The 15,695-nt window shown below is 41.6% G+C and overlaps 1 protein-coding gene across 1 annotated transcript in view; it reads right to left on the bottom strand.

Annotated features, from left to right (window-relative positions):
* Positions 1-15,695, bottom strand: part of LOC141258932 (ribonuclease H1-like) — a 31,129-nt gene that overhangs the window by 3,800 nt on the left and 11,634 nt on the right. The window contains exons 3-6 of the mRNA XM_073674203.1: positions 12,231-12,330; positions 11,973-12,027; positions 4,192-4,276; positions 2,359-2,483 (exon numbers count right to left, since the gene is read on the bottom strand). Coding sequence (XP_073530304.1) covers positions 2,359-2,483; positions 4,192-4,276; positions 11,973-12,027; positions 12,231-12,330 — 365 coding nt within the window. The remainder of the gene's footprint in view (positions 1-2,358; positions 2,484-4,191; positions 4,277-11,972; positions 12,028-12,230; positions 12,331-15,695) is intronic.

The raw sequence follows: 15,695 nt of genomic DNA, 5'->3' as shown, positions 1-15,695 counted from the left end.
TTTTGTGATTTTCCCAAGTTAAACCATAATGTTTTGGTGTTCATGGAAATTGAGAATGGCAGTTTAGGATTATTACAGTTTAATTAAATTAGTGATGTATACAAAATAAACATTGGCCGACCAAGGTGTAAAAGTAAACAGTGTCCTACAAACTCAAAGCTATCCCAATGTCTTAGGTAAATTATTCTTTGAATTGAATAATTCACCTCCCCCCGCTGTTACATTTGTAATTCTCTATTTTTTCATGAACCCGTATGAACTTTTTTGTTCAGAATAGTGACTATTTTTTCCAACAGAAACATCTTTTTCCACTAAACAATTTGATCAAATTGCCCCTTTTCAAAAAATGGTTTCACATATGTCTGGCATTAGTGACCTGTGTTCATGCTTCTGTGGTGGAAGCAAGGTTGAACTTTGGGATCATGAAAAACTCTGCAAAAACCTGCTTTTGTAATCAGTTTCTTTACTGCCTGTAGAAAAAAAGCGCAGAAAAAGCTCAATGTGTGAACATAGCCTAAAACACACACACTTTTTTAGCAAGATTTTATCTCTTGGAGTAGCAACATTTTATATTCATTCCCCCTTTGCTTGCCACCATCATGTTCAGAACTTGCTTTAAAGCATTACTAAAACTTTTTACATTACACTAATAATGCCCATTGCCCAACCCCAATCATCTATTTAAAATATGCCCCATTATAACCCACTACACTGAGAAATGTGTCCAGTATATGCCCCTCAGAAACATGCAGCCATTAACAAATCCCTTGTTCAAGGATACCCTTTCATCAATACCTTCCCAACAAATGAGCCAGGAATGGCATAAAGCTGTACAATTTATGTGAGAGCGAAGCGGGCACTGCATCTATGAGGAAATGGATATCAATATAAAGCCCCAAGACGGCCTCCCCACATCCTGAAAATTTCAGGGAAAATTGTTTGGGACTTTAAAGGGGTATTCCCATCTCCAAGATCCTATCCCAATATGTAGTAGGTATAATAATAATATTCGCAAATACCTCCAATTAGAAATGTAATATAGTTCTCCTGATTCACTGTGTCTCTTTCCTCATGTACAGGACCTTAGGTATACATGGTTAGGACCACTAGCAACTAGTTAACTGTCGCTATATCAGTGGTCGTAACCATGGATACCTAAGGTCCTGCAATGCCTGCACATGAGGAAAGAGACAGTGTATCAGAAAAAATATACTACTGTACATTTCTAATTGGAGGTATTTGCGAATATTATTATACCTACTACACATTGGGATAGGATCTTGGAGATGGGAATACCCCTTTAAGTGTGCCCTTGTTAAATATTCATCATTCCAGAGGCACCATCGCCTGTAGAACAACCAGGCTTTCCTCACTCTCGGTGTGTTATTATCGAAAGCATTGGTGCCAATTAAGAGAGATCTTTGCCTAAACCTGGCGGAGCCGCTGAGCTAAGAATTTGTCTACTGGGAGCTGCAGTGGAGACTCGGTGCTGGACCTAGGGAGGGTGACTAAAGAATTGTTTGTTTTTAAACAAACTGCAGCTGGGGGACAGGAGTTTACTGGAAAACCCCTTACACAAGCTTTCTGTCAGCAGTTTTTAATACTTTAAGGCGTGCAGTTTTTAAAATAGTATAAATTCTGGGATGTTTCCAATTTATGGGGTCTCTACGACTCTTCCCTGCCATATGACGTTGTGGACACGGCATGCAACATTTTGGACTGCTGATTCTTTTGTTCTCGGTGACATGAGCCGCCACCGGGTGTCTGCCAGCTACGCTCTCATAGAGTGCTCTTGTGTATGCACGAGTCAGAAGATATCTGCTGGGCCAAACAATCAACCAAGCCATTGCTGGGCAGACAACTATCTACTGTAATTAAAGGTTTTATTCCCCAGATTGCAAGTTAGCCAAACAATCAACCAAGCCATTGCTGGGCAGACAACTATCTACTGTAATTAAAGGTTTTATTCCCCAGATTGCAAGTTATTCCCCATCCACAGAAATAACTTACTGATCACCAGGGGTGTGACTGATGGAACCCTCAGAGATTCTCAGAATGGGGGTCGGGAACCACAAGAACAGGCCATGTTGAATGGAGCTGTAGGTGCGCATACTCGAGTCCCGCTCCATTAATATTTGAAGGGAGTCAGTTGACCCCCAAGTCTGCTCCAATCTAGACCAGGGGTCTGGAAACCACTCTAGGGATCAAGGGGCTGTCCCACCGGTCGGACTCCCAGCAATCACTAAATTATCCCAAATCCTATCCGATTAGCAATCCAGACAAGACTCATACAAAGTCCTCCAGTGCTTCCCTGTAATAACTGTAAGGAAAAAGAGGCATGAGACGACTGCAACTTACCCAATTAACATCAATGCCGTCACACAATCTATCAAGCGCCTGAAATTCTGACTTATTGGCCACATCTCCACCATTGTAAGTTTTCCAGCCGTTTTCTTTCCATCTTGGCATCCATTCGGTCATACCTAAATCATAAATACAGAAAGGACAGTTAAAGGGGCCTTGTCTCGTTTTTTTTTTCCTTTTGCAGACACTGCAATAAATTTCAGTTTTTTGTTGTTTTTTTTAAATATACAGTAGTTTTAAAGCTTTGTTCACATACTGTTTATCCTCTCAGTGCCTATGCTGAACCTACTTATTGGCCAAATTCACTATATGGAGGCTTAGGAGTATCCTCTTGGCCATCATCAGGCTGATATGAGTCAGCAGGCCCCTATACGCTGATATTTGATACTGTGACCAGTGGGCACATCAGCCATGCTATGGCTATACAGAGGCATACATCAGGGCCTTCTGATAGGGAAATATCCCCAGGATATACAGTGTCTGACAGAAGGCTCTGGTGAGATGTGAGCAGTCTGGAGTCTTTACCTAAACCATTCATCAGTTTCCAATGAGATGATCACCATGAGAAATCATTACTAGAGAAAACTGGCAGTGACAATACACATTATGGTCTAATTTTTATTTTTTGTGATTTTGTTTTATCCAAGAGCCATAACTTTATTATTTTTCCAAAGACAAATATGTATGAGGGCTCGTTTTTAGGGGTTTTTTTTCAGGATGAGTTGTTGTTTTGCAGGACATCACTGATGTTACCATTCAATGTTCTTGAAAACGGGAAAATAATTCCAAGTATTGCAAAATTGTGAGAAAAACTAATTCGGAACAAAATTGTATTTTTTGGGGGTCTTGTTTTTATGTCATTACTTGTGTGGTAAAAAATGACCTGCTAATATGATCCTTCAAGTAAGTACGATTACTGTGATATCAAACATGCATAGGTTTTTTTTTTATCATTTGCAAAAAAATATATATAAAATTTGATGAAAAAAAAAAAAAATTCAATAGTTTGTGTCATTATTTTCTGAGACACATAACTTTTTATTTTTCTGTCACTTGATGTCTAGCTTTTTGCAGGGAAACCTGATGTTTTTATTGATACCATATTGGGGTGAATACTTATTATTGTTTTTTCTTTGGCAAAGTGCAGTGACCAAAAAACGGCAATTCTGCCATCTCAATTAATTTCTTTACAACGTTTACTGTACTGGTTAAAATATTTTATATTTTGATAGATCGGACTCTTACAGACGCGTCAATATCGATTACACTGATTTTTTTATACACCTCTACTTTTAGTGGAGTAAAAATGGGTTGATTAAAAAAAAATTTTACTATTGCTTTTTTTTTTCTTTTTGTAGTCCCCTTAGGGTACTTGAAAATGTGATAATCTGACCACTTGTTCTACAGTATATACTGTACAGCAAGGCAACTGTATTGCAGTGTACAGAGCAAATCATGGTCTCCAATAAAGCTCAACCAAAATCTGGTCTTCACAGGAGTATCATCATGGCAAGCATGGGGTGGTCTTCAGCATGTTCCATAGCATCCTATTGTCACCCCACAACAGCGTGCCCCCCAGAGCGTGAAACTTAAATCCCGCTGCCAGAAACGGACAGTGGCTTTTAAGGGGTTAACACGTATTAAGAGGCAGATCCTGACGGTGACAAAGTCAGCATCTCCTGGGTATAATGCAGGCTCAGCTCCTGACCCAGCATCAAACACAGGGACCAAAATGTATCAGTAAGGGGTTAATATAGGTCACAGATTTATGCCATTTGCACAAGCTTTCCAATACAAAACAGTCATTCAAACTGTAAGCCTACTTACCCTTAACAGTATACTCGCTGTCAGTATGAACAGTCACACTGGTAATATTGTTATCATGGGCTTGTTGTAGCGCTCTTCTGGCTGCCTAATAAAGGAAGACTGATATAAGTTTCATGCTGATTTGTTCATATGAAGAAGTGTCCGTTCATGTCTGTAAGGAAATTTCAACCGCTGTTTGCATATAGTGATTGTACAGTAAGTGACTGTATGACCAGAAGAAAACAGAGACCAGTGATGGTGATGTGGGTCATAACAGGGGAATGGGACACTTTTTATAATGCAAGTGTATTTCTATATACACGCATGTGTTTTTTTCTACCAGGGAATCAGAACTTGAGCATTTTTCTATAGCTAGGTTCACACAGTAAAGATTCTAATTTATTTTGCAGAAAAAAGGATTAAATCCAAAAAGTCCTTATTGCCTTAAAAAATGCACCAAACTGTGCTGTGCCACAATCAGTACATTAAGAAAAGCTATTGCAGCACAGAGCTAAAAAATTAATGCAATTTTTTAAGCGGTTATCTGCTCTTTGGAAGTAACAAGTCTACAGAGCAATTTTTTTATATAAAGTTGTAATCAAAATTATTCATTCACTCCTTGCAAGTTTCTGCTGTAAACTAATGAAGCAAGAAAAATGTATGTTGCTCAATACAATTAATATAACGGCTTCTACAAATACAAAACAAAAATGCCACTAATCACTACTGCAGTCTCAGAATTATCCCCCCCTCCATGACAGGAGACTTTAGTACTTAGTAGAGCCCCTTTGGTTGTTATGACCTGCTGGACATGGGATTGATAGCCAGACACAATCTCCAGTCAGTGTTCCTGAAGAATTTTAGCTCATTTCTTAAGAATAATGGTCTGCAGTACAGCAATATTCTTGCATTGTCAAGAGATCGGTCTAAAAAGTTAAGAGATCATTGTCTTTCACAAACAAGGAGACGAATATAAAACGATACAAAAGGCACTGAATGTTCCTAGAGATAAAGTTGGAAGTATAATTCACATGTTCAAAGTTAAAGTACCACTTCAGCGTTTTTTTATTACTTCACCTCCGGTATCAATCATTTATGCTCTGTGTGTAGTAATTACCGGTCACCATCTTCTGTCGTTTCCATCGCTGCTACTCTCTTGGACCACGTGATTTCAGTTATGACTGGCAGATCACTTCAGCATTTTCTGTGACCAGAAGTCACTATCTCAATGTAAGCCTATGAGACTCAGAACGAGGCTCTCATAAACTTACATTAAGAGAGTAAGTAACAGTTAAAATATGCTCAAAACAATGTAAATAAGCCAGACTTTTTTCTGAGAAGCAAAACGAAACTGGAGCTTTTCTGCTACATGGATTGAAGCATGGCAGTGACTCCGTGATGCCTGCAGTGAACCATAGCGGTGATGCCTACAGTGAAGCATGGCGACGGCTCCGTGATGCCTACAGTGAAGCATGGCGGTGACTCGGTGATGCCTATAGTGAAGCATGGCGGTGACTCATTGATGTCTACAGTGAAACGTGGTGGTTTGAGGATGCCTATATTAAACCATGGCAGTGGCTCGATGATGCCTACAGTGAAGCATGGTGGTGGCTCAGTTATGCCTACAGTGAAGCATGGCAGTGGCTCGTGATGCTTGTAGTGAAGCATGGAATTAGCTCGTGATGCTTTGGGTATGCCTTCCTTCCTTCCTCTGATACTGGAAACCTGCTGTGCGCAGAGGGCAAGATGGATTCCATCAAGTATCTAGAAATCCTATGAGAAAATGTTATGCCTTCACTTCTGTGAGAAAGCTGAGGCTTGGGCATCAATGGACCTTTCATCAGGACAATAATCCCAAGAATACCTCAAAGTCCATCAGGTCTTCAATTTCAGAACAAGTCCTGGAAAATTCTGGAGTGGCCATTACAGTCGCCTGACTTGCACCCCATATAAAACCTTTGATGAGGTTTGAAGAAGGAGGTTGCAGCATGGAAACCCAAGAATGTTAGTGAACTGGAGACCACTGTCACTGCCAGAAGCCGGTGTCTGTCTATGGATCACATTATGGCAGATCTTAACAGTCAAAAGTGATGTACAAAGTACTAAAGACGCTTGTCATGAAAGGGTGAATTATTCTAAAACCACAGCACTCATTAGTGTCATTTTGTTATAAATTTGGGGAAACCAAAGTATGAAAATTACATAAACATTATACCCCACCTAACAGGTCAAGAAAAGAAAAAAAAGATGCAAAAATTATTTGAATATTCGAATGAGAAAAAATATTACAGGTCTTTAACCCCTTAAGCCCCGCGGGTGGTTTGCACGTTAATGACCAGGCCAATTTTTACAATTCTGACCACTGTCACTTTATGAGGTAATTACTCTCGAACGCTTCAACGGATCCCCCTGATTCTGAGATTGTTTTTTCGTGACATATTGTACTTCATGATTGTGGAAAAATTTCTTCGATATCACTTGCGTTTATTTGTGAAAAAAACGGAAATTTGGCGAAAATTTTGAAAATTTTGCAATTTTCAAAATTTGAATTTTTAAGCCCTGAAATCAGAGCGATATGTCACACAAAAGAGTTAATAAATAACATTTCCCACATGTCTACTTTACATCAGCACAATTTTGGAACCAAAATTTTTTTTTGTTAGGGAGCTATAAGGGTTAAAAGTTGACCAGCGATTTCTCATTTTTCCAACAAAATTTACAAAACCATTTTTTTAGGGACCACATCACATTTGAAGTCACTTTGAGAGGTCTTTATGACAGAAAATACCCAAAAGTGACACCATTCTAAAAACTGCACCCTTCAAGGTGCTCAAAACCACATTCAAGAACTTTATTAACCCTTCAGGTGCTTCACAGGAATTTTTTGAATGTGGAAGAAAAAAATGAACATTTAACTTTTTTCACAAAAATGTTAATTTAGACCCAATTTTTTTTATTTTCACAGGGGTAACAAGAAAAAATGGACCCCAAAATTTGTTGTGCAATTTCCCCTGGGCACGCAGATACCCAATATTTGGGGAAAAAATACTGTTTGGGCGCACGGCAGGGCTCGGAAGGGAAGGAGCGCTATTTGACTTTTTGATTGTAAAATTTGCTTGAATAATTAGCGGACGCCATGTTGTGTTTGGAGAGCCCATGTGTGCCCAAACTTTGGAGCTCCCCCACAAGTGACCCCATTTTGGAAACTAGACCCCCCAAGGCACCTTTCTAGATGCATAGTGAGCACTTGGAACCCCCAGGTGCTTCACAAATTGATTCGTAACAATGAAAAAGTGAAAAAAAAAAACACTTTTTCATTTTTATGAATCAATTTGTGAAGCACCTGAGTGTTCCAAGTGCTCACAATGCATCTAGATAGGTGCCTTGGGGGGTCTAGTTTCCAAAATGGGGTCACTTGTGGGGGAGCTCCAATGTTTGGGCACACAGCGGCTCTCCAAACGCAACATGGTGTCGCTAACAATTTGAGCCGATTTTCCGTTAAATTTGTTAGAGGACACCATGTTGCATTTAGAGAGTCCCTGTGTGCCCAAACATTGGAGCTCCCCCACAAGTGACCCCATTTTGGAAACTAGACCCCCCAAGGCACCTATCTAGATGCATAGTGAGCACTTGGAACCCCCAGGTGCTTCACAAATTGATTCGTAACAATGAAAAAGTGAAAAAAAAAACACTTTTTCATTTGTATGAATCAATTTGTGAAGCACCTGAGGGTTCCAAGTGCTCACTATGCATCTAGATAGGTGCCTTGGGTGGTCTAGTTTCCAAAATGGGGTCACTTGTGGGGGAGCTCCAATGTTTGGACACACAGGGGCTCTCCAAATGCAACATGGTGTCCGCTAACAAATTTAACGCAAAATTGGCTCAAATTGTTAGCGACACCATGTTGCGTTTGGAGAGCTGCTGTGTGCCCAAACTTTGGAGCTCCCCCACAAGTGACCCCATTTTGGAAACTAGACCCCCCAAGGCACCTATCTAGATGCATAGTGAGCACTTGGAACCCCCAGGTGCTTCACAAATTGATTCGTAACAATGAAAAAGTGAAAAAAAAAACACTTTTTCATTTTTATGAATCAATTTGTGAAGCACCTGGGGGTTCCAACTGCTCACTATGCATCTAGATAGGTGCCTTGGGGGGTCTAGTTTCCAAAATGGGGTCACTTGTGGGAGAGCTCCAATGTTTGGGCACACAGGGACTCTCTAAATGCAACATGGTATCCGCTAACAAATTGAATGGAAAATCGGCTCAAATTGTTAGCGGACACCACATTGCGTTTGGAGAGCTTCTCTGTGCCCAAACTTTGGAGCTCCCCCACAAGTGACCCCATTTTGGAAACTAGACCCCCCAAGGCACCTTTCTAGATGCATAGTGAGCACTTGGAACCCCCAGGTGCTTCACAAATTGATTCGTAATAATGAAAAAGTGAAAAAAAAAACACTTTTTCATTTTTACGAATCAATTTGTGAAGCACCTAGGGGTTCCAAGTGCTCACTATGCATCTAGATAGGTGCCTTGGGGGGTCTAGTTTCCAAAATGGGGTCACTTGTGGGGGAGCTCCAATGTTTGGGCACACAGGGACTCTCCAAATGCAACATGATATCCGCTAACAATTTGAGCCGACAATTTGTTAGCGGATATCATGTTGCATTTGGAGAGTCCCTGTGTGCTCAAACATTGGAGCTCCCCCACAAGTGACCCCATTTTGGAAACTAGACCCCCCAAGGCACCTATCTAGATTCATAGTGAGCACTTGGAACCCCAGGTGCTTCACAAATTGATTCATAAAAATGAAAAAGTGTTTTTTTTTTCACTTTTTCATTTTTACGAATCAATTTGTGAAGCACCTGGGGGTTCCAAGTGCTCACTATGCATCTAGAAAGGTGCCTTGGGGGATCTAGTTTCCAAAATGGGGTCACTTGTGGGGGAGCTCCAAAGTTTGGGCACAGAGGGGCTCTCCAAACGCAATGTGGTGTCCGCTAACAATTTGAGCCGATTTTCCATTCAATTTGTTAGCGGATACCATGTTGCATTTAGAGAGTCCCTGTGTGCCCAAACATTGGAGCTCCCCCACAAGTGACCCCATTTTGGAAACTAGACCCCCCAAGGCACCTATCTAGATGCATAGTGAGCAGTTGGAACCCCCAGGTGCTTCACAAATTGATTCATAAAAATGAAAAAGTGTTTTATTTTCACTTTTTCATTTTTACGAATCAATTTGTGAAGCACCTGGGGGTTCTAAGTGCTCACTATGCATCTAGATAGGTGCCTTGGGGGGTCTAGTTTCCAAAATGGGGTCACTTGTGGGGGAGCTCCAATGTTTGGACACACAGGGGCTCTCCAAACGCAACATGGCGTCCGCTAACAATTTGAGCCGATTTTCCATTCAATTTGTTAGCGGACACCATGTCGCGTTTGGAGAGCCCGTGATGTGCCTAAACAGTGGAGCTCCCCCACAAGTGTCCCCATTTTGGAAACTATACCCCTCAAAGATTTTATTAAGGTGTATAGTGAACATTTTGAACCCAGAGGTACGGCACATTATTTGTTTACATTAGGTCATCATATTGAATAAGTTTTCATTATTCTTGAGCGCAAGTGCTCGCTACTTGAGTTTGCATCGGGTACTCAGGTATGCACCATGTACAGCGTGTGCTCGAGTGACATGCTCGAGTCCCTGCTCCGCATGTTTCACGGTTATTAGACACCCAAAAAAAAACATGCGGGGATCGCTCGTGCATGGCAGGCAATCCCCGTAAAGTTTTTTGGCCGCGAAGCATATGGGGCAGAGACTCGAGCATGTCACTCAAATACCCACGATACTAAATGCATACCAGAGCACCCGATGCAAACTCAAGTAGCGAGCACTTGCTCTCAACACTAGTCGCCATATCGTCATCTTTTTTTCTTACTTTTGAAAAAAATCCCAACCCCAGCCCTAACCCTAGCACAACCCTAGCCCCAGCACAACCCTAGCCCCAGCACAACCCTAGCCCCAGCACAACCCTAGCCCCAGCACAACCCTAGCCCCAAACCCAGCCCTAACCCTAGCCCAATCCTAACTCAAGAGTTTATTTTTGACGCCGTTCCTTGTGCGGTATAAGTGATTAGACGACTTTATTCTTCGGGTCGGTGTGATTACAGCAATGCCAGAATCATATGGGGTTTTTATGACTGACAGCTGTCACACACTAAAAGACGCATTTTTTGTAAAATCTAGTTTTTGCATCGCCATATTTTGAGAGCTATAATTTTTCCAAATTTTGGCAGACAGTCATGTGACGGCTCGTTTTTTGCGGGATGACTTGACGTTGTTATTGGTGCCATTTTCAGGCACGTGACATTTTTTGATCGCTTTCTATTCCGATTTTTGGGAGGCAGAATAAACAAAAACCAACAATTCAGGAATTGTTTTTTTTTTTTTTTTTTTTTATTCTGTTCCGCGTGTGGTAAAATTGATGAGGCAGCTTTACTCTTCGGGTCAGTACGTTTACAGCGGTACCACATTTGTATAATTTTTCTATGTTTTGGCGCTTATACACAATAAAAGCTATTTTATAGAAAAAAATATTTTTTAGTATCGCTTTATTCTGAGAGCTATAACTTTTTTATTTTTCGGCTGATTGAGCTATATGGCGGCTTGTTTTTTGCGGGACGAGATGACGTTTTCAGCGGTATCATTTTTATTTATATGCGTCTTTTTGATCGCGTGTTATTCCACTTTTTGTTTGGCGGTATGGTGATAAAGCATTGTTTTTTGCTTGGTTTTTTTTTTTTTTTTTTTACCGTGTTCACTGAAGGGGTTAACTAGTGGGACAGTTTTATAGGTCAGGTTGTTCCGGACGCGGCGATACCAAATATGTGTACTTTTATTGTTTTTTTTTTATTTTTTTTATAATAATATTTATTGATGGGTACATTATATTTTTATTTTTGGTGTATTATTTTTTTTATTTTTTTATAATATTTTTGCACATTTTTTTTTTTTTTTTTTTCCACTTTCACACAGTTTATACACTTTATTACTTTGTCCCACTCTGGGACTTTCACTTTTTTTTTTCTGATCGCCTGCATGGCACAGGAATGGAGCACCATCCCTATGCCATGAAGGCTGTCAGAAGTGCACAGTGTGAAGATTGCTTGGAGATGCACTGCGCATGTCCAAGCAATCTTCCTGCTCTCTGGTGACCCGGATGTTGTCATGACGACATCGGGTCGTCATGGCAACACCCGGGAAGCCTTTGCAGACTGCGCTGGAAGCCGGAAGAGGAGGTGAGTATCGGCGATCACCTCCCCTTGCCCCCGCAATGCCGCGATCGACTTCGATCGACTTCGATCGCAGCATCGCGGGGGTTAATGTGCTGGGAGCGGTGCGTGACCGCTCCCTGCACATAGTACCGGGTGTCAGCTGTGACAATCAGCTGACACCCGGCGGCGATCGCGCCCGCACAGCCTGTGTGCGCGCGCGATCGCCATGACGTACTAATACGGGTCTGGCTCTTAAGTCCCAGGGCACAGACGCGTATTAGTACGTCAGATGTTATTAAGGGGTTAAACCACATGTAGGAAAAAAAGCCATTTACCTTTCGCCTGTGTGGGATAAACATTATATTCCATTACGCTGGTGAGTAAGTCTGAACAGGCCCCCTCTCCCATAAACCAGTATAACAAGGGGTTGACCCATTAGTTTCTATACACATAAGTTGGATAATATAACTGAGAAATATATTTATCAGGAATAGTTTTTAATCTACAAAGCATCAACATTATGCTAAGTGCCAAGTACCTGAAGTTCAGCCCTCTGGTTTGTTGGTCTGCCTTCCAGCCTTTCTGACACATTTCTGGAAAAGTAAATTTATATATACTTGTATACTAAGTTTATAAAATGTATACAAAGTTTATTAATTAAAAAGGACATAACTATATCATTCAATTGGGCAAAAACGAACATCAAAGCCCCAAAGTTCATCTACAAAAACGTAAAAATTACTTAGCCTGTAGAGTAGACTGAAACAAGAAAAAATCCATTACAGGAATTACTTACAGAGGATTTCCGGGACCCCAATAAACACCAATTCCACCTCTTGCTCCAGATCTTCCATTGTTAACACAGCATCCATCAGGATAGACATCTGCTGATCTTCCTGTAGGAAAAAAAAACTCTCTCGTTACAACATGTAATATATGTAAGAGTCAATTTTTCATGCTACTCTAATTTTGTGTATTGCAAAGTAAGTGCTCACATTTATTTCTGTAAGGCCAAGTTCACATGACATTATTTTTTGGTCTGAGTGCTTTCTGGGGAAAAAAAACAGCACATGGACAGCGCACAGGTCAATGTTATTCAATGGGGCGAAGCAGATGAGCTATTTTCTTTTTCACGTACCCAATCTGCACGCGAAAAAAATGGCAGCCTACACTAGTTTATTCCGTGTTTTGCATGAGACGTGCAGATTGGATGCGCAAAATATAAAAAAATATCAGATTCCACACAGTATCCAAATATTATGGATACATTGCATTTCTCTGACATAGGAATCTGTATTTGGTCTTATAAATTTATAACTGATGTATAAAAACGGATTGTACAAAGATTGCACACGGATGACAAACGAGAAAACAATCGTCTGAGTTCTATAGATGAAACGCAGGACAATTATCAGTACGTTCGTGTGAACTCAGCCTGATTGCGTTCTGTACCCCAGCATAGCTCAGCAAGATCACACAAGGCATTCACAGCATCTCCGCAGTGGTTTTTTTGGTCGGGAGCCACTATGATTTTTAATGCAGCTTTTTTCCCAGCCAGAAGTGTATCTACCAAGACGTGCAGGTCCTTCCTTTATATTTCCCATTGGCAAAACAATATGTCAATCAGAGCATACAATAACCATCTCCATGGGAAAGCTCCACTAATTCATAACGAGCTGCGGCGTACCTTTCGGCAGAAATCTCTATACATTCGCTTACATGCTTTGGTCCCTTTAAAAAGCAAAATATCTCGGACACAATAGGGGGTTATTTTCCTCTTTAAGGCTTTGTGCACACGAAGCGTTTTTAACGCTGCGAAAACGCTTGTTAATAGGTCAGCCAGCTATAGCAATGGTAATCTGGATGTGCTGTGAACATGATGCAGAAATTTCCGCTCAGGATTACCATTGCAGTAAAAATTGCAGCATGATCATTGTGCAGATTTGATGCTTTTCAATTAAAGCCAATAGGCGCAAAGTAGCGGCTGAAACGCGGTGCGGGTGGTACCCGGTCAGCAGAGGAGGAGTACTACTCCCCTCATCCACCCGCCACTCCCGCTGATAACAGAGAGAGCGGCACTGCTGAGGGGAGCAGTAGTTCTCCTCAGCAGAGCCGGGAACCACCAACAATATTTAAAAAAAAAAAAAACACCTTATACTCACCTGTCCGGCATCCCCCGGTGTCCTCCTGGTCCCCGGCGATGCTCTCTCACCGGCGGCCAGCGGTACACTGCAGAAAGCATGTTCGCTCCCAGCAGTGTACTGTGCTGCCAGGACCTGCGGTTACGTGACCATCAGCTAATCGCTCATGTGACCTCACCGTGGCTGATCAGCTGATGAACCCCAGTTACTTCTGCAGCATGTACACGGATAGGAGTGATTTTACACCCATCAATATACATTGCTGGCTTCTACAGCAGTGACATCAGTGATTGCTGATGTTACTGCTGTAGAAGTGACATGGATTGCAGAGGGACAATCGTTGGCGTAATTGCGGACTGCGTCGTTGATGGCGGACAGGTGAGGGATATGGTTGTTTGTTAGTTTCCTTTTTTTTTTTTTCATTAGATCGATGGCTTCGCGGACAATAAAAAAATTTTTGAAAAAAAATTGTATTTTTAATTTCATTAAAGTACTTTATTCTGGCCGTGTATTTATTGAAAAAGCGCCAACAACTTTACTACACGGTTAGTAATGGGGGCGTCTTATAGACACCCTCCATTACTAACCTGGGCTTCACGTCAGCCGCCAATACATTGCTGACATGAACCCCAGCCCTACAGGGCAGTGGGAAGAGCGGAGGCTAAGCGCCAGATTTGGCGCATCTTATGGAAGCGCCATTTCTGGGACTGCTGAGGGGCGATAATAGCCACGGAGGGGGCTAGTATTCATGGCCCCTTCCCTGGCTATTAGTATCAGCCCGCAGCGGTCTGTTTAGCCTTTTCTGGTTATATTTTATAGGGAGACCCTATGTCAATTTATTTCTGGGGTCCCCCTGTAATTTAGCCAGTAAAGGCTAAACAAACAGCTGTGGGCTGATATTAATAGCTAGGTAACATTATTGGCTAATGGCCCCTTCCCCGGCTACTAATATCAGCCCACAGCGGTCGGCTTTCCCTCTACTGGTTGTAAAAATGACGCAGGAGCCCACGATCTGAACGCAGCAGTGCTTTGGACGCATATTTTTTGCTGTGTCCAAAACGTTGCATTCTATTGAACGCAGGTAAATACACGTGTTCACTGAACCATGCATTCAATACTTTCTAGAGGTCAAAATTTCTGTTGTGTAGACTAGCGACTCCGCAAGAGAATTTGACATGCTGCGGTCCTGAAAGTCGCGCCGCTTGTCAAGTGTTCACAGGTGATTCGCAGCCTCTGATGCACGCATAGTGAACATGGGATTTCTAGAGATCCCATCCACTATGCTGTAACATCTGGACGCTGCGGGTTTGACGCTGTATAAACACGTAGCGTCAAACCTGCAGTGGCTCCTGATTGTGGCCACATACCCAAAAATCATCCGCAGCATGTCAATTTCTGTAGCGGACATGCTGCAGATTTTGACCGATTGAAGTGTCATTATATGTGGTGCATTCACATGTACCGACAACAAAAGTGCGGCATTAGAACAGTGTTTTGGACACAGCAAAAAATATGCTGCGTCCAAAGCGCTGCTGAGTGCTGATCGTGGGGACGTAGAGGCTAATGAAACAGCTGTGAGCTGTTAATAATGGCCAGGGACCATGTTTGCCTAATGGCACTTTCCTAGGCTAAAAATAGCAGCTCACAACTGCCACATAAATTACGTGAATAGAAATACTAATGAAGATTGGGTGAATAGGACTAGCTGACACATAACTCTTTCGTTTGGTGATGACAAGGTGTCAATCAGACCCTTTCATGACCAATCCTAATTAAAGAGTTAAATAAACACACAGTAAACACTTCATTTGAAATACAACACACACATTCTTTAATCATTTAAATTAACCAATATCCTTACAAAGTCTGAAGGTAATCCAAGAGTTAAAGCAATGTCCTACCAAATAACTTGTAGCTCCAAAAAGCATTCATTGATGAACAAAAACGTTCAAAATCGCTACAAAACCGCGTGTTTTTTCCTGCCAAGGAGATGCAGAAACGCTCAGGAAAATTCTGCTTCAGATCCTGATCAAGAACACATAGCCTACCCGACCTCCTAAGAAAAAGGTGGTTGCACCTTGACATTGTCTTTGCAGCTGACCGCAACAGCAGTGTTTTCG

This window comes from Phyllobates terribilis, unplaced genomic scaffold (genome assembly GCF_046119375.1).
Source record: "Phyllobates terribilis strain yellow unplaced genomic scaffold, ASM4611937v1 Scaffold_3__8_contigs__length_932513732, whole genome shotgun sequence".
NCBI classification, from domain to species: domain Eukaryota; kingdom Metazoa; phylum Chordata; class Amphibia; order Anura; family Dendrobatidae; genus Phyllobates; species Phyllobates terribilis.
The sequence above is the reverse complement of the archived record's forward strand: the minus strand, read 5'-3'. Positions and strand labels throughout refer to the sequence as shown.